The sequence below is a fragment of the Mesoplodon bidens genome (assembly GCF_964165515.1).
Source record: "Mesoplodon bidens genome assembly, chromosome: 6".
NCBI lineage: Eukaryota > Metazoa > Chordata > Mammalia > Artiodactyla > Ziphiidae > Mesoplodon > Mesoplodon bidens.
This window is the reverse complement of record NC_138162.1, coordinates 21,175,760-21,201,173: the sequence shown is the minus strand read 5'-3', so window position 1 is coordinate 21,201,173 and position 25,414 is coordinate 21,175,760. Positions and strand designations below refer to the sequence as shown.

The 25,414-nt window shown below is 47.8% G+C and overlaps 2 protein-coding genes across 2 annotated transcripts; one reads left to right on the top strand and one right to left on the bottom strand.

Annotated features, from left to right (window-relative positions):
* The first annotated feature begins 77 nt into the window (after window positions 1–77).
* On the top strand, window positions 78–13,764 carry VCP (valosin containing protein). The gene is made up of 17 exons (XM_081237794.1): window positions 78–311; window positions 3,495–3,606; window positions 3,792–3,964; window positions 5,063–5,205; window positions 5,775–5,905; window positions 6,617–6,748; window positions 7,697–7,799; window positions 8,451–8,584; window positions 8,663–8,798; window positions 9,158–9,270; window positions 9,679–9,843; window positions 9,933–10,055; window positions 10,316–10,528; window positions 10,726–11,034; window positions 11,313–11,468; window positions 12,791–12,945; window positions 13,096–13,764. The coding sequence occupies exons 1-17, from the start codon at window positions 295–297 to the stop codon at window positions 13,199–13,201; spliced, it is 2,421 nt and encodes an 806-aa protein (XP_081093920.1). The 5' UTR covers window positions 78–294; the 3' UTR covers window positions 13,202–13,764.
* Window positions 13,765–18,493: 4,729 nt separating this feature from the next.
* SPATA31G1 (SPATA31 subfamily G member 1) lies at window positions 18,494–22,411 on the bottom strand (the record flags this gene model as incomplete). The annotated part of the gene is made up of 2 exons (XM_081237885.1): window positions 18,494–21,799; window positions 22,286–22,411. 2 exons carry the CDS (start codon window positions 22,409–22,411, stop codon window positions 18,494–18,496), a joined length of 3,432 nt encoding a protein of 1,143 aa, XP_081094011.1.
* Between the last annotated feature and the right edge of the window lie 3,003 nt (window positions 22,412–25,414).

Sequence of the window (25,414 nt, the reverse complement as noted above, 5' to 3'; positions counted from 1 at the left end):
GGTGAGAGCACCTCTCCTTCCGATGATTCGGCTCTTCTCGGCTCAGTCTTAGCGAAGCGTCCGCAGCCGTCGTTTGGGTGGTTGCTGCCGCTGCCCCCTCGCGGATCAGGCGTCAGCGTCTTCCGCCCGCCCGCCCACCGCCCCGGTGCCGCTGGGAGGAAGCGAGAGGGAGGCCGTCTGCTCCGCTCGTTCTCCGCCCGGGAGACCCAAGCCCCAGCCCAGTCGGTCGCCTGCCACCCCTTGTAGCCGTTACCCACGGGCCGCCACAGCCGCCGGCCGGGAGAGGCGTGCGCCATGGCCTCCGGAGCTGAGTGAGTGTGTGCGCGCGCCCGTCCGCCCGCCGCGGGTGCGCGCACCGGCCGACCCGCTGCGCTGGGTAGGCCCGGCCGGGCCTGGCTGTGGGCGCGTCTAGGAGGTGGAGACAGGGCAGGAGGGAGAGGAGAGGAGAGAAAGGGGGCGGATGAGGAGCCGCGGACCCATCTGGGCCCGGCTGCGCCCCCGCGCGCCCCCTAGGCGGGGCTTGCGTTGGGCCTGGGTCGGGGCCTGGGACAGATCGTGCTGTGTCATGCAGGCCCGGGCCGGCATGACTGGCTCCTCTGGGCGGCCGTCCCGGCCTAGTGAGGTCTGCGGGCCCACACTGCTGGCGCGGCGCCCCGGGGCCTGGGGGCGCCCACCTGCGATCCGGTCTGCCACCCGCTCTAGGCCTTTGGTCCCCAGAGAGTGCAGGCCTCGCGGGCCCAACGCCCTAACTGCGCCCGGTGGGCGTGGACTTTGGGCCACGTGAAGGCCTTAGGAGCCCGGAGACCGAGGCGGAGGCCGGAGCAGGGGAAGGCCTGGCGAGCTCAGGGAAGCTCACGACGGCCACTTTTAGAGCCGGCTCGGCCTGGCTTGTGGTTGGCATCGTCTACGACCTGAGTGGTGAGAGGCTGTTGGGGAGACGCGGGCCCAGCCTTTCGCATCTGGCCGCCTTCATACTTTACGCCTGTTGTTATTCATACGAGAAGGCTTTAGTCAGTTTTCCTTGATGTTGTGAAATGAGGTTCATTAGGTTCTTGCTAAAATTCAAACTTCAGTTCGTATTTTGTGAGCCTTTCTAGATTTCAGCCTTTGAGGTGTGAGAGAGTTGCCTTAACTAGTCAAACACACACGTTCCTTTCCCTAAGTAGTTACGTTGAGAAATCCTGGGCCCTCTACTCAGGAAAGCATCAGATAAAACCTGGCCACCTCTACCTATTTTAGAATTAAGAGCTTTAGATACTGGTGGGGGGGGGGAAGACACCCTCATCCTATGGAAACCCTTCTATGCAAATCACCTTCCTGACTTGAGAGTTTAGTTTTTTTTGAGATGTGTTCCTTTTTCTCAAGTTTCTGAATTGAGATGAAGTATTACTCAGGTGCCTGTTTAAAAGGATTGCTTAATAAAGAATTAAAGTAGTCTCTTAGTCTTTAGTTTCCAAGACTAAAAGTCCAAAATTCTTGGAACCTGGCATCATAGACAGTTTCTGATCTATAGGTCATCTTGATGACTTACCTGAACTCTGTCCAAGTCCCCTGTGGCCCATTGGGGTTCTGGAAAGGGCCTGACTCATGCATAAGACCAGCGGGATGTCCCCAGAGAGCCTCCGGGACGGCTCTTGGCCCATGATCAAACTGAATTCCCTCATTTAGAGATTACTTCCTTTGATCTCAGTAGATAGATGTGGAATTAAAGATCCTTACTTTAAGGGAAAAGCATCCCACTCATCTCCAGTGCTGGGGTCAGGAATGGTAGGCAGATTGAAGGTTTTCCTAGGATGCAGCTTTGGGGTTAAAATACAAACTGATGACTAGAGGCATCTGGCATTTTGGTTTTCTCTAGCCCTGGTCCTATACATCAAACGGGAAGATGGGCAGCCCTTGAAGGGTATTTTAATGCATAGGGGAGAGGGAGAATGGATGGATTTAAATTGCCCTCAACTCTCATATTGACCATGCTTGCTTCTAGGGTGTTGATAAGCATTGGAAGAGTATGCAGCATTGTGACCACCACTTTGGGGTTGGGGGAGGCAAGTTTAAACTTAAGGAAACTCCATTCTTGGAAACTAGTTTAAAGGGAATGAATAAAGATGCAGCCTATGTGAGAGGGTCAGCAGAAAACTTACAACTTTTTTAGATGAATGGGATTTGTATTTCTTTTGAGTGTATCAGGACCAAAAGATGTAAAAAATCCCGTAACTCCCTAACTGGTATTCTAGAGCATAGGCATCTTTTTTCTTGCAAGTTGTGAAGTAATTTCCCATAGGAATACTTTTTTGTCTTCTTTTGTTGACTGATAGATGCTTAGAACGATGCCTGACGTATTTTTTATGTATATGTGTACACACACACACACACACGTGAATTTGTTGAGTGAAGAAATAATCCGTGGAAGAGGTTCCTTTTTATTTATTTCTTGGCTTCTTCTGTTGTCTGGCCCTCTTATTTTGGCTAATGCTCATGTTTTCCTGAGCCTTACTAAGAGGAGGTAGCTCTTCAGAGGGAGAGCCCACTGAGTCTAGTTAGTGAAGGCTGGAGATGAGCTAAGTGAGAAATTGGTGTCGGATGAATGATCTTACTTTCTAGGAAATGGTAGAAACTATTTAGATAGTTTAAACTCAGTCCAGACTCAGGCAACGTTGATTTGGGTGAGAGGGATTTGGATTTGCCCCATGTCTCAGCATTTCTTGGTTTTAACTTTTTGAACCAACCCCATGGAGTTGTGTGTCTTTGCAGAGGTTTCTGAGATTCCTTTTGAGCTTGAGCTTCTTTCTGATGAAGGTTCCAGATGTGTTAGTGTTTTGTTTTGTTTTTTCCAAATATGACTGTCTTTATGCTTTGCATTCCTGTGGTACACAGAATGCTCTGGCATTCAGCAGGTTTAGCCAGTAAGAAGGGTAATTCTAATGATTCTTCATTGTTCCCAGGCTTGCTCTGTGGGGCTTGGGGCCTCCCTGAGCCCTTTGGGAGATTGTCTTGCTTGCTTCCTTCTGCAAGAAGGTTAGCAAGGAAAGAGCTTGTGCTATGTTCTGCAGTGCTAATCATTCTGACCGTTGATACCATATGTCAGGTGTTGTGTTGAACTTGTATTCATTATCTTGCTTAAGACAGTAATCCTCTGAGATGGGTGCTACTATAGTCCCCATTTTACAGAAGAGGACATCAACCTCCAGAGAGGTTAAATAACATGCCCAAGATCACAGTTAAGTGGCAGGGTTGGGATTCAGACCCAACAGGTCTGACTACAGAGCCCGTTCTCTTAATCACTATCCTATACTGTCTGAGACTATTTTCATTTCTCTAAATACGGCTCAGTCTCCACTTTTATTTTGTTTTCTTAGTTTCCTGACCCTGGGGCACGATCACCTGGGGCCTTACAGCTAGGATACCAGTACTCAGAATACCAAGAGTTGCTGGTAGAGACTGGTGGGGCCCTTGCTGGAATATGTTTTGGAACTGACTTCATTTTCTCTTTCTAGTTCAAAAGGTGATGATTTATCAACAGCCATTCTTAAACAGAAGAACCGTCCCAATCGGTTAATTGTTGATGAAGCCATCAATGAGGACAACAGTGTGGTATCCTTGTCCCAGGTAAGTTGGGTCCACAGTCCAATCTTTGCTTATTGCACTTAACCTGAGGGCTTTTCCCAGGTTTCTTTTCTCATTTTTCTTGCAGTGACCACAGATAGAATGGGGTTTACTGGGAATCCCAACCTCCAGGGCTGCTGCTTACCCCCTGGCCCAGTGACCCAAAGGCCTTAACCTTCTTTCCTCAGCCCAAGATGGATGAGCTGCAGTTGTTCCGAGGTGACACAGTGTTGCTGAAAGGAAAGAAGAGGCGGGAAGCTGTGTGCATTGTGCTTTCTGATGACACATGTTCTGATGAGAAGATTCGAATGAATAGAGTTGTTCGGAATAACCTTCGCGTACACCTGGGGGATGTCATCAGGTGTGTGTGGGGTTCTTGGCCCCTCAGGGATGGGAGGCCAGAGACAGCCTGCATTACAGGCAGTACCCCCACCAAGGCCTTGGCAGCTGCAGATATTGGGAGCTTGCAGGCCATGGGAAGACTTATGTTTCTAGGTTGTCTTTAGGTTTTGGTTCTGCCTCTGGGACTTCAAAACCTGCCTTTGCATGACCCTTGGGACAAGTTGGCATTTCTGTGACTTTCTTGGTACCTTTATATTTTTCTACCAGAGGTATAACTTATCACACCTTAGACCCTGGTTTAGGATGCCATTTGAGTGTTTGTATCTGCCAGGTAACCTTACAGCTGGGTTGCATTAATGGCTTTTGTTGGGGCCAGAATGAGATGGGAGTATGGGCTACGAGGTGGACTCGTAGCAGGTTTGTATAAAGATCCAGGTTAATCTAGGAGAGAGGCATAGTTTGAGCCACACCTAGGATAGCGCCAGTCTGAGTGATTTTAGACTTAACTTTAGGCAAGAGGCTTCCCCATCTTGGAGTCTTCTCTAGTCACTGCTACCCAACCATCTGTCTCTTGGCCAGGAGCATCTCAGACTTCTGATTCTTTTCCATGGATTCTAGGTTTCATGTAGCCTTCTTCCTGGAGGTGCTTAGTCACTTTCTCAAGGTGCTCTGACCACCTGACTGAGATTATTTTTTCACTTCTATTTCTCTGACCCTGACACTTGTCAGACTAAGGTGTCCCTTTGTAACATTGGGTTACCAATACTGACCAGAATGGGTCATCCTTGGATATCTCTCACTGAAGACCTTCCCTCTTGTGTCTTTGTGAGGGTTCCAGATGTGTGGGTGTTCCTTTTGGCTCACTGATTGGGAGTGGGCCACCCCAGCATCTTCTTCTAGAGGCTCCCCCTACTACCCCACCCTGCGTGTGACCTGTTCTGCTTGGCTGTTTCTTTGCCCTCACTCCCACCCTACCCTCCTGCCTCTCTTCACCTAAAGCCATTCCCTGCCTTTTCTCTTTCGCTTGCCATCGGCTCTCTATGCCAGGCCCTTTTGGACACCCAGTGCTTGGGGCTGTAGTTTGGTTGGTAACGTGGAATCTGCTTGTCACCCTCAGCATCCAGCCATGCCCTGATGTGAAGTACGGCAAACGTATCCATGTACTACCCATCGATGACACGGTGGAAGGCATCACTGGCAATCTCTTTGAGGTTTACCTTAAGCCGTACTTCCTGGAAGCTTATCGACCCATCCGGAAAGGTGAGAAATAATTCTAGGGACTGAACATAAGGGTGATTGTTTGTAGGGATACCCAAGAGTAAACCTTGGGATATCTTTGTCTCATTCTCATATGTGTGTCTATACACACACATTCTGTACACATGCACATGTGTACTCTCTCCTTCCCCCCTTCCTTCCACTCCCCCATTTCCCCATTCCCACTCCTGGCTCCAGTAGAGTAAGCTGTCTTCTCTTTTATCTCTGAAGGAAGAGGTGGGCCATTTTGGCTGTCCAAAGTGTACTTAATATTTAGCACAGTTCTACCATTGGTGGTTGTCGTGAAAGCCTGGGTTATCTATACCCCAGAAGTCAAAAACCTTATGGGCTTCTTTCTGACACGTCAGGTTTTGTTCACCGTCTTGAGTGGCAGAGGGACTCTTCACGGTTTACTTTCTCTTTTTGCCTAATGCTTAATAAGATGTGGATGGGAAGGAGAAAGGGCAATATCTAGTGAACTTGGTATTCTAGATCCCAGGTTTTGATGAGGAATTCTCACTTGGTCTGGTAATAGATACCTCTAACTGCTCTTGTGCTGATTGCTCTCACAGGAGACATTTTCCTTGTCCGGGGTGGAATGCGTGCCGTAGAGTTCAAAGTAGTGGAGACAGATCCCAGTCCTTACTGTATTGTTGCTCCAGACACAGTGATTCACTGTGAAGGGGAGCCTATCAAACGAGAGGTGAGTTCTCTCCCTGATCCCGGTACCCTACTTTGTGATTACTTAGTGGGACAGTTGTGTGGTAGTTCCAAAGAATATCCAGACTTGATAGCTAAGCTTCTTCCCAGAGGTGGAAAACCTAGCTATTCATTTCTGGGCCTAGGTGTTTCTTGGAAGTATCTGATACCAATAATTTTTAAAACCTAGATTGAACCTAAAAGGTCTAAGTGGTTGGAATAATTTTTGAGGAAGTGGTGCTGATGCTGGCATCTAGATCCCTGTGCATTTCCCACAGTTTCTAGCTTCAGGTCTTAGGGGAGCCCATCCCAGTAAGACTAAGAACAATGTGATAGGGAAAGGCTATCCTAGAAATCTTTGCCTTGGCATAAATAAATAATTAATAATTTAAATAAAACAAAAGCAAAAATTGGGAATTCCCTGGCGGTCCAGTGGTTAGGACTCTGCACTCTCACTGCTGAGGGTGCAGGTTCGATCCCTGGTCAGGGAACTTAAGATCCCACAAGCTGCACGGCACGGCCAAGTAATAAAAATAAAAACAAAACAAAAGAAATCTTTTCCTTGGGATTTTTAGAGTTGTTCTTTGAGGCATGATCCCCTTAGAGGAGAATCTTCTCATACAGCAGATTTCTCTACATCAGATTTGGAGAAACTCACCTTTTGCTGATAGTAGTATTCCTGCCTTCTCCTTTTCTTTGTCTCTTCCATATTCAGGATGAGGAAGAGTCTTTGAATGAAGTGGGCTATGATGACATTGGTGGCTGCAGGAAGCAGCTAGCTCAGATAAAGGAGATGGTGGAGCTGCCCCTGAGACATCCTGCTCTCTTTAAGGCAATTGGTGTAAAGGTGAGCATCCTGGGCTCTGTAGGATACAGTCTAGGGTGGTGATTAACAGCTACTTGCTGTCTAATTCTAGGACGTCTTCATACATGTGTTTCATCATTGCCTTGGATTAGAGAGGAAGTACGGTATTTGAGTTTATAGAGGGCTCTAAATTCATTCACGCTACTAATGGTCTGGAACAGAGTGGGCCAGTTAAGTTCTCTGTTGCTTTTTTTTTTTTTTTTTCTTAATTACAACCCTTCGAAAGGTAAAAACTATTTTCATCTAATGGACCCTGTAAATAAAATCTCACCATAGTTTGCCAACCTGTCTAGAACAGTGCTGCCCAGTAGAAGTTAAGGAAATTTGCAAAGTGTGAAGGATCCTGAGTCCAAAATATTTGAGAACTGCTGGTCTGAAATGTAACATCCCAATCATTCCCATATCATGCGACACCCTGAAGATGAAAGACAACTTCAAAGAGGAATACTTGTGATAGTTAGTAAGGGAAAGCATTCCAACATGATAATAAATCCTGGAGGGTTGGGATTACTGGAGTGAGTGAGCCTCTGGCCAACACTCTTAAATGTCTAAGCTAGTCCTTGGTTCTTGTCTGTCTAAATTCAGGCCCTCGGCCTAATGGCCTCTTGCTTTTCCTAGTCCCAGGATCTTCAGACTCAGTCACACTAAGAGTCTCTTAGTGTGGTGTCTCTCCTCTTTGTCTCCTATGCATTCATAAGTATTGTCAGCTTTCTAGCAGTATTTTCTCTGCTGCTAAGAGGAGTGAGTATGGTCTGAAGTAAACTGTCTTCCTAGCAGCTGCTGCTTGAGGGCTCACTCTTACTGGTGTCAGAGTTGAGCTCTGATTCTCAGCCTCTCTAGATGGAGCCTTTGTCAAGCCATTTTAGGGTGGCTGGGGTTGGGAGAAGGCGGGAGTCTGAACCTAATCACACCTTCTGTACTGGTCCTCAGCCTCCTCGGGGAATCCTGCTCTATGGACCTCCAGGGACTGGAAAGACCCTGATTGCTCGAGCTGTGGCGAATGAGACTGGCGCCTTCTTCTTTTTGATCAATGGTAGGAGCCTTGGTTCACTTTGTGTTTGGCTGGACTCAACTCTGAGCTGAGCGTGACCCAGTCTCATGAGCTGGAGAACTCATGGACATGTTCATTTGTATACCTATGCTCGTGTATACTTCAGTATCTTTATTCTAAAGTACATTGCAGACAGATAAGCAACACGGGGATGGTATTCTACTCTGGTACCACCTGATCTGTCCCCACCTTGAGAAAGATTGTGGACAGGCTGAAGACATATAAGAGGAGTAAGTTAGAATGAGAACTCAAAATGTCTGTGCTTACTTATTTGAGAGGGTTTGGGGGAAGACTGGCTGAGATCAGTTATCTTTTGAGAATGATATTTAGCTGGTAGAGGTCCAACTGGTGTGCTGCTTCTGCTCTGGCCAGAGGTCCCATAGCATCTGCTGTGATCATTTCATACTTCCAGCTCAACTGTTAGATAAGTGTATTGAGCTCCTTGACTTTTTATCCTGGCTTGGTGGCTACCCTGGGATAATAGTTGGTAGGGGCTGTGAGAAAGTAAGTAGAAGTTATTACCATATTCTCACCTAGGACCTGTCTCTGGACTGGGCGAACAAGATAACTGATTTCTTTTGAGATTGAGAAAGGATATAGTTTTGTCATTGTATCCATTCTATATGCTTTCAGGTCCTGAGATCATGAGCAAGTTGGCTGGTGAGTCTGAGAGCAACCTTCGTAAAGCCTTTGAAGAGGCTGAGAAGAATGCTCCTGCTATTATTTTCATTGATGAGTTGGATGCCATTGCTCCCAAAAGAGAGAAAGTAGGAACTTACCCGAGGGGATAGTGGGGTGTTGAAAGGTCTTGACTTCACTTCTGACCAGACATTCTGTCCCGACAGACCCATGGGGAGGTGGAGCGGCGTATCGTATCACAGTTGTTGACCCTCATGGATGGCCTAAAGCAGAGAGCCCATGTCATTGTTATGGCAGCAACCAATAGACCCAACAGCATTGACCCAGCCCTACGACGATTTGGTAAGGACCCCAAATTTCTTTTTTTGCTGTCCTTGCTCTTGGGGAGATTGTGGCTCTACTGGCCTTAATCCCATTGATCCCACATCTGTCCTTCATCTAAGTCACCTAATCCTGAGGATTTCTTGAAGCTCTTTGCAGTGTTAGGGCCCAGGGTTCCTTTCCCTTATTCCATGTCATGTCTAGGGTGACCACCCATCCTGGTTTGCCTGAGACCAAGGGATTTCCCAGGATATGGGGCTTTCAGTGCTAACTCCAGGACATTCCTGGGCAAACTGGGATGGTTGGTCACCTTAGGCCTGCCCTTTCTTCCCTCTGCACCAGAAATGATTCCTGTCTTATGTTTACGCACTGTCTCACAGGTCGCTTTGACAGGGAGGTAGATATTGGAATCCCTGATGCTACAGGACGCTTGGAAATTCTTCAGATCCACACCAAGAACATGAAGCTGGCAGATGATGTGGACCTTGAGCAGGTGGAGTGATGATGAGGGCTGGCCAGAAGTTAGGATATCTGTTTCCAGGCAATTGAAGGGAACTGACTAGGGACATAAGCTTCAGATGTGAGGCAATTGATTTTGATTCTTGTGCAGGGGAAGGGAAGTGATCTCAGATTGAATCCAGGAAACTAGGATTGGCATGTTTCTCGGTTGACAGCGAATTAGAGTGAACCAGAATTTGGGGGGCAGCTTTATTTCCAGGCCCCAAGTCCAGGCTTGAATACTTAAAACCCAGCCGATGAAAGGGCCGCTAGTATGTGTTCAGGGAAATGGAAGGACCCAGAGATAGAAGTCAGGGGAAGGGGCCAGGATTCTGTTGTCTCTGAGCTTCCTAAGGCAGCTAGGTCTCAGAGACAGCATAGTAAAAAGGTCTTCTCTCTGCAGGTAGCCAATGAAACTCATGGGCATGTGGGCGCTGACTTAGCAGCCCTGTGCTCGGAGGCTGCTCTGCAAGCCATCCGCAAGAAGATGGACCTCATTGACCTAGAGGACGAGACCATCGATGCTGAGGTCATGAACTCCCTGGCAGTTACTATGGATGACTTCCGAGTAAGGGCCTCTCCCATATCTCAGGTACACAGACATGCACTTTGATCTCCCCTGGCAAGTCTCATCCCCAGTTTTTCTTCCCTTTTTAGTGGGCCCTGAGCCAGAGCAACCCATCAGCACTGCGGGAAACTGTGGTAGAGGTACCACAGGTGACCTGGGAGGACATTGGGGGCCTGGAGGATGTCAAGCGTGAGCTTCAGGAGCTGGTCCAGGTAGGGTGCTTGGTCCAGGGTGAGTCACTGTGTCAGTACATTGTAATTGAGCTGGGTGATATTGGGGTGTTGTCACATTCATTGCAGAAATTGTGAGCATAATTCAGGAACCTGCTGTTCTCTGGTTGGAGGCACTAAGGAGCCTGCTTTTAGGGAACCTGGGTCTTCACCATGGGATGGTGTGGGAGGATGCTTCTGTTTGGTTAGGTTTCTTTCAAACTATGGAGGTATCCCTGAACCCTCTTTGCTTTTCCTCCTAGTATCCTGTGGAGCACCCAGACAAATTCCTCAAGTTTGGTATGACACCTTCCAAGGGAGTACTGTTCTATGGACCTCCTGGTTGTGGGAAAACCTTGCTGGCCAAAGCCATTGCTAATGAGTGCCAGGCCAACTTCATCTCCATCAAGGGCCCTGAGCTGCTCACCATGTGGTTTGGGGAGTCTGAGGCCAACGTCAGGGAAATCTTTGACAAGGTGAGCTATAGGTGGCTGGGCTATCAATTCACTTGCTTGGGGACAAGTTAAGGGTGGAGGCTGTTCTTTGGGAGAGTAAAAACCATCTCATTCTGGCAGCTCAACTAGGGCAGTGAAGGTCACTTTATCTTCCATTCCTTCTCAGATCTGAGAGATCCGATTGTGCTAATGCTTGAGTCCATCTGTCCCTCACACAGGCCCGCCAAGCTGCCCCCTGTGTACTGTTCTTTGATGAGCTGGATTCGATTGCCAAGGCCCGTGGGGGCAACATTGGAGACGGTGGTGGGGCTGCTGACCGAGTCATCAACCAGATCCTGACAGAAATGGATGGCATGTCCACCAAAAAAAATGTGTTTATCATTGGCGCTACCAACCGGCCTGACATCATTGATCCTGCCATTCTGCGACCTGGCCGCCTTGATCAGCTCATCTACATCCCACTTCCTGATGAGAAGTCCCGTGTTGCCATTCTCAAGGCCAACCTGCGCAAGTCCCCAGTTGCCAAGGCAGGTGCAAGGTCTTGGGGTCGTGGGGACTTCTGTGAATCTGCAGGCTGCGTGGAGTGGTGTTTGGTTCCTGGACAAGATTCCGTTGGGGATTCCTGGGGTTATGGTTGAAAAGGGAATAGGGAAGATTTGAGGGTATTAGGGTAATCTAGAAAAAGGAATAAAACGGTGGCAGAAGATGGGACAAACTGGAATTGGGAGTGCTTGGATGGTCAAAGATCAGTGTATCACAGGGGAGGAGAGACTAAATGCTAAGATAGATATGTTGCTTCTTTTAGGATGTGGATTTGGAGTTCCTGGCTAAGATGACTAATGGCTTCTCTGGAGCTGACTTGACAGAGATTTGCCAACGTGCTTGCAAGCTGGCCATCCGTGAATCGATCGAGAGTGAGATCAGGCGAGAACGGGAGAGGCAGACGAACCCATCAGCCATGGTGGGTCTGCATCCTTTTCCCAGATTTGCCAGTTGTGGGGAGCCAGGGGACAGTCTCCACAATGCCCTAGAGTTAAGAGTATAAGGTTTTGGAAAGATCACCTGACTGAGATGTTTAGCAGGGCATCAAAGAGAAAATGCTGAGCATATACCCCCTTCAATCAGGAATTATAAAGGCTGAGAAGAGATCAGCAGAGAAACAAATAGAGCAGGGCTAAGAACCTAGGGTCTGTCGACCTATCCCTGGTGTTCCATGGACCCCTTGAATTAAATGCACAATTTGGTGGAGTGTGTGTGTAAGCTCAATAAAGATAGGGACTCTATATCATCTTGCTTGCTTCCCATTGTATCATGGCACAGTGTTAGAGACTGACTTCGCGAATAAATAAATAAATAAATAAATGGCTTTCTTTACCTTTTAGAGGGGGCCTGCGACATCTCTCCTTCCTCTCATCAAAGCTTCTAAACTCCTGATACACTGATCTGAGGGCAGTCTCATAAATCATAGCAATTGAGTGGCGTCTCAGTAAAAGAGATAGGGTGTGAGCCTGGGCTGTGAAGAGAGAGAATTTGGGTGAAGGAAATAAGGCACCCAAATAACCTGCTTGAGGAGTAGGATTACAGGAACTGGGACAACCTGGGTAGAATTGAAGACATCATATGTTGCTGGAAGTGAGGCCAGTAAGTAAGGTGTAATCTAGATGTGATAAGCACTGAGAGCCATTGACATTTTCTTTTTAAAAGTTTAGGTTTTTGAGGTATAATTTACATATTGTAAAATTCGCCCTTTTTAGGTGTACTATTTCTGTGCTTTTTGACAAAATATATAAGTTCTATAACTACAGTTGAGATAGACAAATTTCCATCATCCCCAAAAGTTCCCTCGTGCCACTTTTTAGTTTTTTTTTTTTGTTTTTTGGCTGTGCCTTGCAGCATGCGGAGCCTTAGTTCTCCAACCAGGGGTCGAACCCCTGCCGTGGAAGCACGGAGTCTCAACCACTGGACCGCCAGGGGAGTCCCTCTCATACCACTTTAATCAGCTTCCTTTTCCCACCCTAAGCCCTTGGTAACCACTGATATGAATTCTGTCCCTACAGTTTTACCTTTTCCAGAATGCACTGACAGGTTTTTAAGCAGGGCAGTGACTCGGTTTTAGGAAGATTGGCCTGGCAACCTATTCAGGAGAGGCCCAACTTATTGGAGAGGCCCAATCCTCTAAGCCTCTGCCATAAGCTACTGCAGTAATGGGGTCAGGAAGGCCAGGGAAGGAATGCAGGCTGAGCCTTAACTAGCCCCGGTGGTCTGTGTTTACCTATCCTGCAGGAGGTAGAAGAGGATGATCCAGTGCCTGAGATCCGCCGAGATCACTTTGAGGAAGCCATGCGCTTTGCCCGCCGTTCTGTCAGCGATAATGACATCAGGAAGTATGAGATGTTTGCTCAGACCCTTCAACAGAGTCGGGGCTTTGGCAGCTTCAGGTAACTAGGTTTCGGTGGGCAGTGCTTAATTTGTCTTGGGGAACTCTACAGCCAAGGTAGTTGGAGCCCTAAGGGGGCTAGAATGGGTAGTTGTGAAAATCCTACACAAGCCCTGCCCTAACCCTCTTTTTTGCCTCTGCTCTTGTGCAGATTCCCTTCAGGAAACCAAGGTGGAGCTGGCCCCAGTCAGGGCAGTGGTACTGGCACAGGTGGCAGTGTGTACACGGAAGATAACGACGATGACCTGTATGGCTAAGTGGTGGTGGCCAGCGTGCAGTGAGCTGGCCTGGCTGGACCTTGTTCCTTGAGGGTGGGGGCGCTCGCCCAGGAGGGACCGGGGTGCGCCCACGGCCTGCTCCGCTCCTCGGTCTGAACAGTTCAGCCGCAGCCAGATGCTGGACCGGGGCTTGCTGTTACAAAAAAATACAAAACAAAAGCGATAAAATAAAAGCGATTTTCCATTTGGGAGGCGGAGAGTGAATTACCATCAAGGAATTGGGCCTTGGGCCCATGCTGTTTCTGTTGTAGTTTGGGGCAGTGCAGGGGACCTCTGTGGGTGTGAACAAAGGCATTACCGCCATTGCCCACGGTAAAGCGTCTGCACTTGACTCAGTGCTGCCCGAGCCCTCCCTTCTTCCCCCTACCCAACCTGGGCAGGAGGGTGAAGGGCTACAGTTGCTGGGTGTTTATAGAGAGAGTAGGTTGATTCTTATTTTACATGCTTTTGAGTTAATGTTGGAAAACTAATCACAAGCAGTTTCTAAACCAAAACGACATGTTGTAAAAGGACAATAAACGTTGGGTCAAAATGGAGCCTGAGTCCTGGCCCCTGTGCCTGCTTCTTTTCTGGGAAGGGCCTCGGGCTACTCCAAGAGTGCCAGGGCGCTCTTCCAAATGTGAAATTCTAGGAGTACGATTGCACCCCCTTCCCCTACTGACGAACACTGGTATACTGCTGCCTCGCCCAGTGTCTGCAGCGGCACTGGGTAGGACTGCAGTGGAGGGAGAGCAGCCTGATGGAGCTCCAGATGTGGTGACTGTGGGATCCTCTACCTGTATTGGGTGTGGATGGTGGGAGTAGGCCTGCAGAGTCCCCTTTTCTTGACCAAGGCTGGATTGGGGTGACCTCCAAAAATCTAAAAGTTGTAGAAAGATACAGTCTCTGTCTGGAGATGGATGTTCTCTTGATGCATCTAAAAATTTCATATATTCATGTTCTGGTTGAGGATCACTTACAGTTATGTCCACCTTTATGTAATTTGTATTACGAAAACATAGCTTTTTTTCTAATATAAAATTCTAGTATTGGATGTGTTTCTTTCTAAACGAAACATCCTCCCCTGTTCCTCGTTTTTCAGATGATTGCTTGCATAGTTTTGTCCAGGTATAGAGTATCCTCTTCGTTCAGCAAGTACTAACATAATCACTTAGTGCTTCTGGGATCAGTACCTCGATGCCTTATCGAAGAAGGAGTATGGTGCAGAGAAAATAATCCACTGAGTCAAATTAGTCATTCTAGTACTTATACCAGCCTCTGGTTTGATCTACATAGGTAGGTAAACTACAAGGACTCAAGATAGTTACACTGGCTGATTAAACTGGGGCATCTTGAACTCATGTGCTGTGAAATAGATATTCTTGCACTTCTGTGATTTGCATTGACTGTCCCTTGTGACACTTCCTCCACTGGATCCTGTCTTTGGTCCTCCTTTGGTTTTCCTACCGTTTTAGGTATCCTGACGGCTTAGCTTTCAGTCTTCCTACTCTGGACATTGTCACTCTTATCTCATCCCTAACCTCAGGAAGACCAAAGACAAGGTCTTTTGTGGTAGAGACATTTGGTACCTCTGCATCAAGCTATGGGAACAGAACAGAAGGCAAGATCCCACAAAATAGGTAGAGGTACTGGTTGATATGTGATACAAATTTGTGTTGGAATGATTGCTTTGCACTCACTTACAACACCAAGTGTGTCTATAGGGAAGATGGTTGGAGTTTTATAGATTCTTTAGGAAAAAAAACAAGAGCAGACTTGTGAGAGGCCTGGTTTTACTTCTCGCACTTGTGCTTATAGCAGTGTAGCGTCACACAAGGCACGGAGCTCTTCTGGGGCCTCGAGATTTCTTAGTCTGATAAAATGATTGACAGTGCTTCGTAAACTGTAGAAAGCAGTGTGAGGGACTGTTCATTGTCAAAATGCTCCTGCAGAAGCCTGCATACTTAAACCAAGAGGCAAATTGTATAGGCAGTTCATCTTTTTCCCCACAGGGTTCCCAGAAAGAAATTGGAATGTGATCTTACTGTAGCCATCTTCCCATAGGATAAGTGCTGTGATTAGAAGATGGGATTCTAACCAAGAATATGGCACCAATTAGATCATGGAGGCCCAACAGTTCACCACAGAGGCGAAAGCAAAGATGGAACTATAAATCTAACATCTTGAAACATACTGGGGTCCAAGACACTGATCCTGCAAGTAGCCTTGAGAGTAGTGGTTACATAATTCCCAGGAGGAACACAGGGCTGCCAGTCATTAGTTTGACTGAACTGAACAAATGTTAAATGGTTTGTTAATCTTGCCCAGCCCTACAACCTACTGAGGGCTTAAAAAGACTTAAGAATATAGGATTTGGATGTTTCATAAAGCTATTCAGAGTTGCATAGACTCATTAAATGGCCCTATTTCAAGTGGAAATTCAGAATTGCATTGTCTTTGAGACTATGAGACTATTTTTCTGGGGGTGGATAGGTGGGGAGAAGGAAATTACCTTCAGTTCCACCCCTGGCCAGCAGGTGGTAAGTTTGGCTCAGACCCTATAGACAAGTTAGGGCTAAATAAAACTTTGGAACAGAATAGTAACAGTGAGAGGAAGCAGAGGGAAGCGGGTACCTTCTGACTGTTTTTCTCAACCAACTATACAGAGTAGAGCGAATGTTACAGATTGGGAAGAGCACTGGTTTGGGAGTGTGGACTTGACCTCACAGAACCTCACTGTCTTTGAAGGGCTTGATAGCCGTAATATCAGGAAAGCAGTGCTATCAACAAGACATAAATTGTTATGGGGCTGCAAGGAAGGGGGAACCGTACCAAGATAGGAGAATCTGAGAAGGCTGTGGAGGCGGTCTGAGCTGGGGGTTAAAGGAAGGTGGGAGGCTTGACAAGGGGTCAGAGCATGCTTAAGAAGCATCAGGTTGACTAGCAGGGGAGTGAATTCTGAGAGGCCAAACCACATTGTGAAGAACCTCAAATGCCAGGTGTGAACTTTATTCTAAAGATCTTGTGGGTCCTCTGGGGGTTTAGGCAGGGAAGTAACCATCAGATTTCAGGGCTAGAGAACTTTTTTTTGTTGTGGCAAAATAACAAAATTCATGCAAAAATTTCCAAGTGTACAGTACAGTATTGTCACCCACATGTGCATTGTTGTGTATAGACAATTCACTTTTTTTTCATTGACAGTTCACTTTTTTTTTTTTTTTTTTGCCTCACAGTGCGGCTTGTGGGATCTTAGTTCTCCGACCAGGGATTGAACCCAGGCCCCCGCAGTGAAAGCACTGAATCCTATCCACTGGACCGCCAGGGAGTTTCCAACAATTCACTTTTTAAAAAACTTTTATTTTGGGGGATTTCCTGGTGGCCCAGTGGTTAGGACTTGGTGTTTTCACTGCCGTGGGCTCAGGTTCAATCCCTGATTGGGGAACTAAGATCTGTAATGCAGCTAAAAATGATATAATATTCCCAATAACCAGAGATAATCTTTTTTTCTTTTCTTCTTTTTTAGATTGGGGCATGAGGGTAAAGGAGGAGTCAGGAGCAGGCTTCTGGCTTCAGTACTGGGGTGGATGTTGTACACCCCTTCAATAGGAATTCGCACATTGGAGGACAAGGTTAAAGGGAAAATGAGTACGTTTTAGACAGGTTGTGTATGAGACAATACTAGTAGGTGGTTAGATAGGTGGATCCTGAAGCCTAGAGATGGTTAAAAAATGACCCATGTTTTGAAATATGGCACTTAATGGAATGGGTTCAAGACATTATGTTTTTAATGGTATTGGTAAAATTGGATATCTTTTTGGGGGGTTGGGGGAGTTAGATTCTCTCCTCATACTCAAAAATTAGATTAACAGTCTAAACATAACATCTGTGGGAATTCCCTGGTGGTCCAGTGGTTAATGCTCTGCCCTTCCACTGCAGGGGACACGGGTTCAATCCCTGGTTGGGGAACTAAAATCCCACATGCTGCACGGCCCGCCCCAAAACAAATAAACAAACAAACGTCCATGAGGGTGCTAGAAGAAAGTGTTTTAGAATCCATAAGGGAACATGTTGGTAGATTTAAACTTTGGCATGGTAAAATCGCTTTAAAATTAGAAAATAAGCTACAGATTGGGAGAAACTATTTGCAGCATATTAACAGGTTGAGTTAATATCTATGACAGGATAATGCCATTCCCAAACCCCCCCACCAATGCCCACGTCATATTCCTTGGCACCTGTGGATATGTTGTGCTACATGGCAAAAGGGAATTGAAGTTGCAGATGGAATTAAGGTTGCTAGCCAACTTACTATAAGATAGGAAGAGTATCTTGGATTATTGAGGTGGGTCCAGTGTGATTAAAAGTGTCCTGAAAAGTGGGAGAGGGAGGAAAAAGTGATGTGATGTGAGAAGAACTTGCCTTTGCTAGCTTTGAAGATGGAGGAGGAGGGCCAATAGCCAAGGAATGTGGGCAGCTTCTAGAAGCTGGGAAAGACCAGGAATGAATCCTACCCAGTGCCTACCGAAAGGAATACGGCCCTGCCAAACCTCTTGATTTTAGCCGTGTGAGACATATATCAGACTTCTAATAAAATTAATTTATGTTGTTTTGTGATAATTTGTTATGGCAGCAGTAGAAAAGTAATAAAATACCCAGCAAACAGTGCAGTAGAAAAATGGGTATACGATACGAACAGGTAATTACAGAAGAAATCCAGCGATCGCTAAACATATGAAAAGGGACTTGTTTTTGTGGCCTTGGGGATGCATGAGCTAAACTAGAGAGAGAAAAGAGCAGAGGGCTGACGAGAATTGGCTAGAAACATACGTGGGGAACTTGTGTATCAAGTTTGTGAAGAAGGGGACCATACCCAGGACCAAGAGCAGCTGCCTAGACCCAGACCAATTGTGCTCGTGTGAATGGATATATTTTTCTTCTGTTGACTTGCTGTGAAGCTTTTCTCAAGGGCAGCATTGGTCTGTGCTCCCCTGGCCTTAACAGCTTCACCTTGTAGAGTGAGGACTCCAGGTTGTAGACTCCAGGTTAATCATCTGTGAACAGCTTGAAAAGAAAGTTAAGCCTATAGAATCCTGAGCTCTCTACGTCTGGGACCTGATCCTGAGGAGATACAGCTGCAGCAGAATAGGGAACCGTCATTTCCAGTACCGCAGACTCCAAAAAAGACATGAGTGGGATTTGTCTAGTTCAGCTAGTTTATTAGGATTTCCTTTGTGTCTCCACCCCCAACTGGTTTGGCTTCAGGTCTTGGGGTACTTATATTGGGTACCAGTACTACCAGCCTTTTCTCTGCTGACTGGATTTGGCGGGCAGGGGTCCATGGATACCCAGAAATTTGGCTAACATCCTTTGGAGACCCCTGATAAGGGGAGCCTGAGGTGTGGGGGAGGAAAGATGCTTCTGGGCCCAAGGGCAGTGCTTACGGTGCCGAGGGGCCAGGATGTCACCAGCTCCCAGCCTCGCCCCTCTCTGATCTTGGGAACCTGAAGCCTTGGCGTGAGGCTGCAGGGAGAGAGCAGTGTGTCGAGAGCTCTGGTCCCTGTGCTGAGATCTTTGCGGAAGTCTGCTTACAGGGACCTCTGCTAGTCTGGCCTGGGCTAGGTGGCTTTTCCCTGTAACTGTAGTTGACCCCAATTTTGCATCCCCTTCTCTGTGGTCTCCTTCTTTGGGTTTCCTGGGGCGCTCTCTCTTTTTGCCTGAAGATAGGGCTGAAACCTTGTCCTGTCTCTTGCCTGAGGCTGGAACCTCAGGGTATGAGGGCTCTTCCAGGCCTGGGCAGTGAACACATGACCCCCAGGATGAGATCTGGGACACCACCTTCGCATTCATTCTTTGCTCTTTCTGAGACCCTTGTTCTGCCCTGCCAGACTTCCATAGCTGAGGTTGGATAGAGGAGTGGGAGTGATAACAGCGGGGGACCTGGGCAGGCTGAGTTACTGTGCTCTGAGGTTTGGGGGGATGACAGCTTGAAGAGTTGGGGCACAGACTGAGGGGATGAATCTGCTGTGGTGGGCGAGAAGAGAGTCTCCAGGCGGCTTGAGTTGTGGAGCTCAGGGCAGGGGATCTGCCAAATGATTGACTTGGGCCAAGAGATCTGGAAGCAGGGCTCTGCTGTAGTTTCTTCTGCCTGAGTTCCAACTCTTTACTCCGGTGACAGGCCTGGATCTCAGAGTGGGTGGGCACCTTTGGGACAGCCTCACCCTGGGAGGATGGAGTCTCTGCCTTAGCCCCTGGGAACAGCTCTCCCTTGGGTAGGCCAGGCGGGTTGGACTCAATCTTCAGAGCTCCAGCTTGGGTGGGAGGCCAGGGTATTGGCTGGAGGGGATCCACTGCTGGAAGGCTGGGGTCCTGGGGGATCCCTCTTTGTTGCACATTCCTCCACAGAAACCCAAGGGCAATGTGTGGATCTGGTAGAGGAGCAGAGAGTGACCTGGGGGTTGGGGCTGGGAGTTCAATGGTCCAGCAGTTCTCTCTCTGCTCCACTGTTTCCCCCTCAGGTTTACAGTTGCATTGGTCTCCAATAGGCTCACTTGTGTGAGACTTTGACATAGAGTTTGGGCATGGGCTGGGACCCCACAATGGGGACACAGGAACACAACAGGTTTCTTTCTGCTCCATGTCCCCCCCAGTAGGCTCAGAGTCAGATTGGACTCCCAAGCGGTTGGCTCCACGTGGGTCTTGGGGTAAGCTGCAAGCCGGGAGCTCAGAGGCCCAGGAGTTCTTTCTGCTTTCTATGTCCCCACATGTAGCTTCAGAATCAAAGAGGACCCCCGTAGGGCTAGCTCTGAGGGAATCCAGTACAAGAACTTCGGGTGGGCTGAAGGCTAGAGATGGCGATTCAAAAGCCCAGGAATTCCGGGAATGATCAGTGTCCTTCCATGCAGTTTCTGACCCAGTGAGCCCTCCCACAGGATTGATTCTGTGGGGTTCTAGAATAGGAGCTAGAGATGGGCTGTGGCCAGGGCCTGGAGATTCTGAGGTCCAGAGGTTGTCTGTCTGCCTCATGGCCTCCCACAAAGCTTTGGACTCAGACAAGACTGCCCGGGCACCCGTTCCTAGGGACTCCAGCAGAGAGGCTGAGGGAAGGCTGGGAGATGAAACTGGGTCTGCAGAGACCCAAAGATTTTCTCTACTCTGCGTGCCCTTCCACGGAGTCTCAGATCCTGATGGGACACATGCAGGCATGGTTCCATGGAGTCCTGGGTCGATGTCCAAGGCTGGGGGCTCAAAGGCCCAAAGGTTTGTTGAATTTTCTCTGCATCTCCACTGGGGCTCATAGCCAGATGGATCTCCCAGGGGACTGCCTCTCTGGAGTTCTGGCAGGGGATGTGGGGGAGGGCAGGGGGCTGGCGTTGGGGGCTGAAAGGCTTGAGTACTCTCTTTATGTCCTGTGGTTCCCCACTGAGTCTCATATACAGGTGGAACTTCCAGGGTGCTGGTTCCTTGAGGCTCTGTCATGGGGGCTACAGATTGGCAAGGGACTGAGGTCGGAGGCTCAGAGATCTGAGGATTCTCTCTTCGCCTTGTGGTTTCCCAGAGGGCCTCAGGTCCAGAGAGGCCTCCTATAGGGCTGACTCCCTGGCATTCTGGCAGAGAAGTTGGGGTTAGGCTGGGAGCTGGCACTGCTGGCTCAGGGGTTTTGGGGTCCTCATTTTGCCCCGTGGTCCTCCATGTGGCCTCAGACCTAGTTAGGGCTCCCGGAAGGCTAGCAGGATTTTCTGCTAGGGAGGCACAGAGTGAGTCTGGAATGTGTTGTTGGAGGCCAGGATCCCATGGCACCTTCCACCAGACCTCAGATGAATGGAAGAGTTTGGAGGGCCTGGTTCTTTGGAGGTTAGGCTGTGGGTGCAGGGCTTGATCCTCAGAGACCCAAGGGACCTCTCTCTGCTGTGTAAGCCACTGTGTATTTGCCTCAGTGCCAGATAGGACTCTCTTATGATCCATGGGAAAGGATTTAAGACGGAGGGGAAGTGATGGGACAGGAGGGGAAGATGGGGAGGGAAGTTGCTGAGGGTCAGAGGCCATTCCTTCCAGATCTTCTGTAGTATGGACTTCATGTGTAGGAAGTGGGGTTGTGGAGCAATACTGGGGAAGCAGCAATACTGGGGTTCTAGGCAGGAAGACAAACTTGTTAAAGAAGACGGAAGGACTGACAGACACCTTCAGGGGAGAGAGGCCACCTGAGCTCAGGAAGATGGCCTCCAAGGACTCACTGTGCAGAGAGGGGAGACCCCAGAAGAGCTGGTTTTTTCTCTGCTGTAGGTGGCTCCCTGATGCTGTCTTGTGTATCACAGGCAGGTTGGTCAAGATCTGAAAGGTGGGGAAGGATCTGGAAGGGTTTGGGGTCTGCGGGAGTACTTGCTCTAGTGTCCCTGTGGCCTTGTGGAGGCCCTCAGAATCACAGGATGGCTGGGATGGGGCTGTGGTGGCTTGTTCTCCAATAGGAGCTTCTTTGGGAAGAGAACATGACTGCAGTGGATGCAGAGATACCTCCTCTTCCTCCTCCTCCTCTTCTTCCTCCCCTGACTTCTGCTTCCACAGGCGATCAAGGAAAGCCACATGGTACAGAAGTGGTAGGCCCTGGGGAGTGGAGAAAGATACAATCAGGCATGAAGCCTTTTTCAGAGACACAAGATGTACCGTTAAGCCCTCAGTCTTTGTTCTACACCCAGAGTGAACCTCCCACTCACTGGGGCCCACATCTGTGGACAATAGTCACTTACCCATCTGGTGTTAATGGCCATTACCCAACTACCTTTGGAGATCGGCATTCCCTTACATAACCCCACATCTAGGGTCAGTGATCATTCAGCTGGCTTGAAATCTAGTGTTAATGGTCACTCACCCAGCCTCACATTTAAGGCTTATAGTCACTCTTTTGAGCCCACATCCATGTCAATGATTCCTCACCTGAACTCATGTGGTGAGTCATTTACCGAGCTGCACACCTATATCACCCACCTTGCCTTGCATCTTGCCCCCAGAGTACCAGGGCTGAAGCTGTTGCCATCTGCCAAGCTGCCACCACCTCCGCATCTGCCAAACCACGAACAAGAATAGTATTACCAGGTTCCCTGGACTCAGAAGGCAGCTGCTGCCACAGTGTCTGCAGGCCAGGGCACGGGTCAACTGGCCCCAGAGAAGCCCCATGTCCCCCTCAGCCCCAAGCAGGCCCTCTGGCAGCCATTCCATTTCCCTCAGCCTAGTGGCAGTTTACTCTGAGGTCATCACTGCATCACAGAACAAAGAACTCCCATCCCCCGCATACCTAACAGCAGTCTCTGTGAATTTAGGGCCCAAAAATTGCACCCACCAGACAACTCATACTTTACTCAGTGAAAGCTTAGTGATCCCCTTTTGTCTTGATTACCAAGGTCAGAATTATCTTCAGGCATTGTGGTTGAGGACATGGATTCTAGCATCAAACTACCTTATTCAAATCCTAGCTCTGCCACTTCCTACCTGTGAAATCTCAAACTACTTTACCTTTCAGTGCCTCAGTTATCTCATCTGTAAAATAGGGATAATATTATTACTTACCACATAGGGTTGTTTTGAGGGTTAAATGAAAACATTTATATGCTTAGAGTAATACATGTATGTGCTATGTTAAAATATTATTTCTTTTGTTGCCATAAATGATCAATAACCAATCTATAGCAAGAATAGAATAGAGGAGGGCTTCCCTGGTGGCGCAGTGGTTGAGAGTCCGCCTGCCGATGCAGGGGACACGGGTTCGTGCCCCAGTCCGGGAGGATCCCACATGCCGCGGAGCGGCTGGGCCCATGTGCCATGGCCGCTGAGCCTGTGCGTCCGGAGCCTGTGCTCCGCAACGGGAGAGGCCACAACAGTGAGAGGCCCGCATACCGCACAAAAAAAAAAAAAAAAAAGAATAGAATAGAGGAGAGTTTTATTTGAGCCAAGCTGAAAACTGTAGCCCAGGAGACAGCCTCTCAGATAGCTCTGAGGAACTGCTCCCAAGAAGCCTGGTTTCCAGCACAGCTTTATATCTTGTCAGAACAAAGGACATCAAACATGACAGGGGTACATTCCTTCAGTGTTTCAAAAAAGACAGATTAGCTCGTACACAGCAAGTCAGTATGACCTTGGTGCCTGGGAAGGGAGCCTTTTCGTCAAAGGAGCACTAGCACTGACATCCCAGGAAGGAAGGCGTTTATCTCTAATTTCATAACAGATATTCTTTACTTCTGGACAATGCACCATTTTCTTTAATGGTTAAAGCAGATGTGCAATGTATGTTTGATAGACCACAAGACAGGCTTGTAATTAGTATAAAGTTCAAGTCAAATCATATATAAGCCAGAATGACTTCCCTATACCTCAGTATATGAAAATTTCTTCCATCACTTTTAAGGTTCCTGATTATACGCCTCATTCCATCTTTAATAGATGGAGTCTGTTTCCTCTTTTACATCTCATGTCTTTAGGTTGCCCGAGACCTTTTTCACAAATATTCATGTTAAGGATGACAAATCCTTAAATGCTTGACCCTTTATTTTTCATTTGCCCCTCTTTTCCCTAAAACCACCACTCTGTTTCATGTCAACTCCTCTTTTTAGGGTCAAACTTCAATATCTGCCTTTGCGGTACAATTCAATGCCTCTCTTCTCACCCTATCCCCCATCAACTGCCAGCTTAGTCTGGTAGAAAGAGCACTGAGCTGAAGTTGAGGAGACTTGGATTTTCTAGCTCTGTCACTGTTTGGCCATGTAATCTTGGGCAAGAACGTTTTCTCCATTGGTACCATGATTTGGACTAGATTTATTCATTCACATTCAGAGAATATTTATTAAGTGCTTACTATGGATCAGGTATTGTGCTCAGTCTTGAGGAGGCAGAAGTAAGACAGGGTCTCTGTGCTAAAAGTAGGTCCCATTTCAGTGAGGGAAACAGTCAAATAATAGACAATTAAACTAGAGGTATGCACAGGGTATTAAGAGGGGTGGAGGACATCTAACCACCTTGGGGAAGGGGGTTGCTTGTCAGGGGGTGCTTCCCAGAAGAGATGACCAGTGCTTGGTTTGAGGAATCAAGAAAATGAGAGTGTAGGGAAGAGAGGACCATCCAAGCAGTAGAAACAGCCTGTGTAAAGGTGGTGGGTCAGAGAAAGCATGTCCCATTAGGGAAATTGAAGGTGTCTCAGTGCAGCTGTAGTATTAGTTGGGGGTTGGGGAAGCAGTAGGATAGACAAGATCACAAAGGGCCCTGAATACCAGACTAAGAAGTTGGAAATTTATCCTGAAGGTGATGGGAAATAATTGAAAAATTTTGAGCAGGGAAGAGAAAAGATCAAGTTTGTGTCTTGGAAAGAACACTCTGGCTATGTTGAGGGCAAAGAGATTGAAGGCAAGAGATTGGTTAGGGAAACTTCGCTTTAGTTTAGGCAAAATGAAAGATGAGGCCTGAACCAAGGCAGTGATGGTGGGAATGGAGAATAACAGGTTCAAGTAGAATTCTAAAGTTATAATTGATTAGACTTAGTTACCAGTGGGATAGGGTGGAGTAGGGAGGGAGTTGAGAATGACTCTAGGGATTCTGACTTGGGGAACTGGGTGTGTATGTTAGTGACATTTTACTGAGGTAAGTAACACAAACCTGGTAACCAATTTAGGGTGAGGGGACAATGTGTTCCATTTTAGACATTTGCATTTGAGGTTCCTGTGACAAGGAAATGTCAGGCAGGAGGCAGATACATGTATCTGAAGCTTGGGAAAGTAGTCTGTGGGGGAGATATAAATTTGACAGCTACCAGTATATATGTAGCAGCTGAAACCATAAAACGGCTTAAAGGTACATACTGATATATAACATTTGGCCCAGACAATGTGGCCAGCAGTTTTTTGTTTTGTTTTCAAAACTTGAGTGGTCAACATTATAAGATTAGTAGATTGTACGTAATAATATTTTTGGCTTAAAATCTGGCAACATAGGGCTCTCGTTCCCACAAAGTAAAGACCATTAATTAATTAATTAATTTTATTTATTTATTTTTGGCCACGTTGGGTCTTCGTTGCTGTGCGTGGGCTTTCTCTAGTTGCAGAGAGCGGGGGCCACTCTTCGTTGCGGTGCGCGGGCTTCTCTTTGCGGTGGCTTCTCTTGTTGCAGAGCATGGGATCTAGGCGCAGGCTCAGTAGTTGTGGCGCATGGGCTTAGTTGCTCCGCGGCATGTGGGAT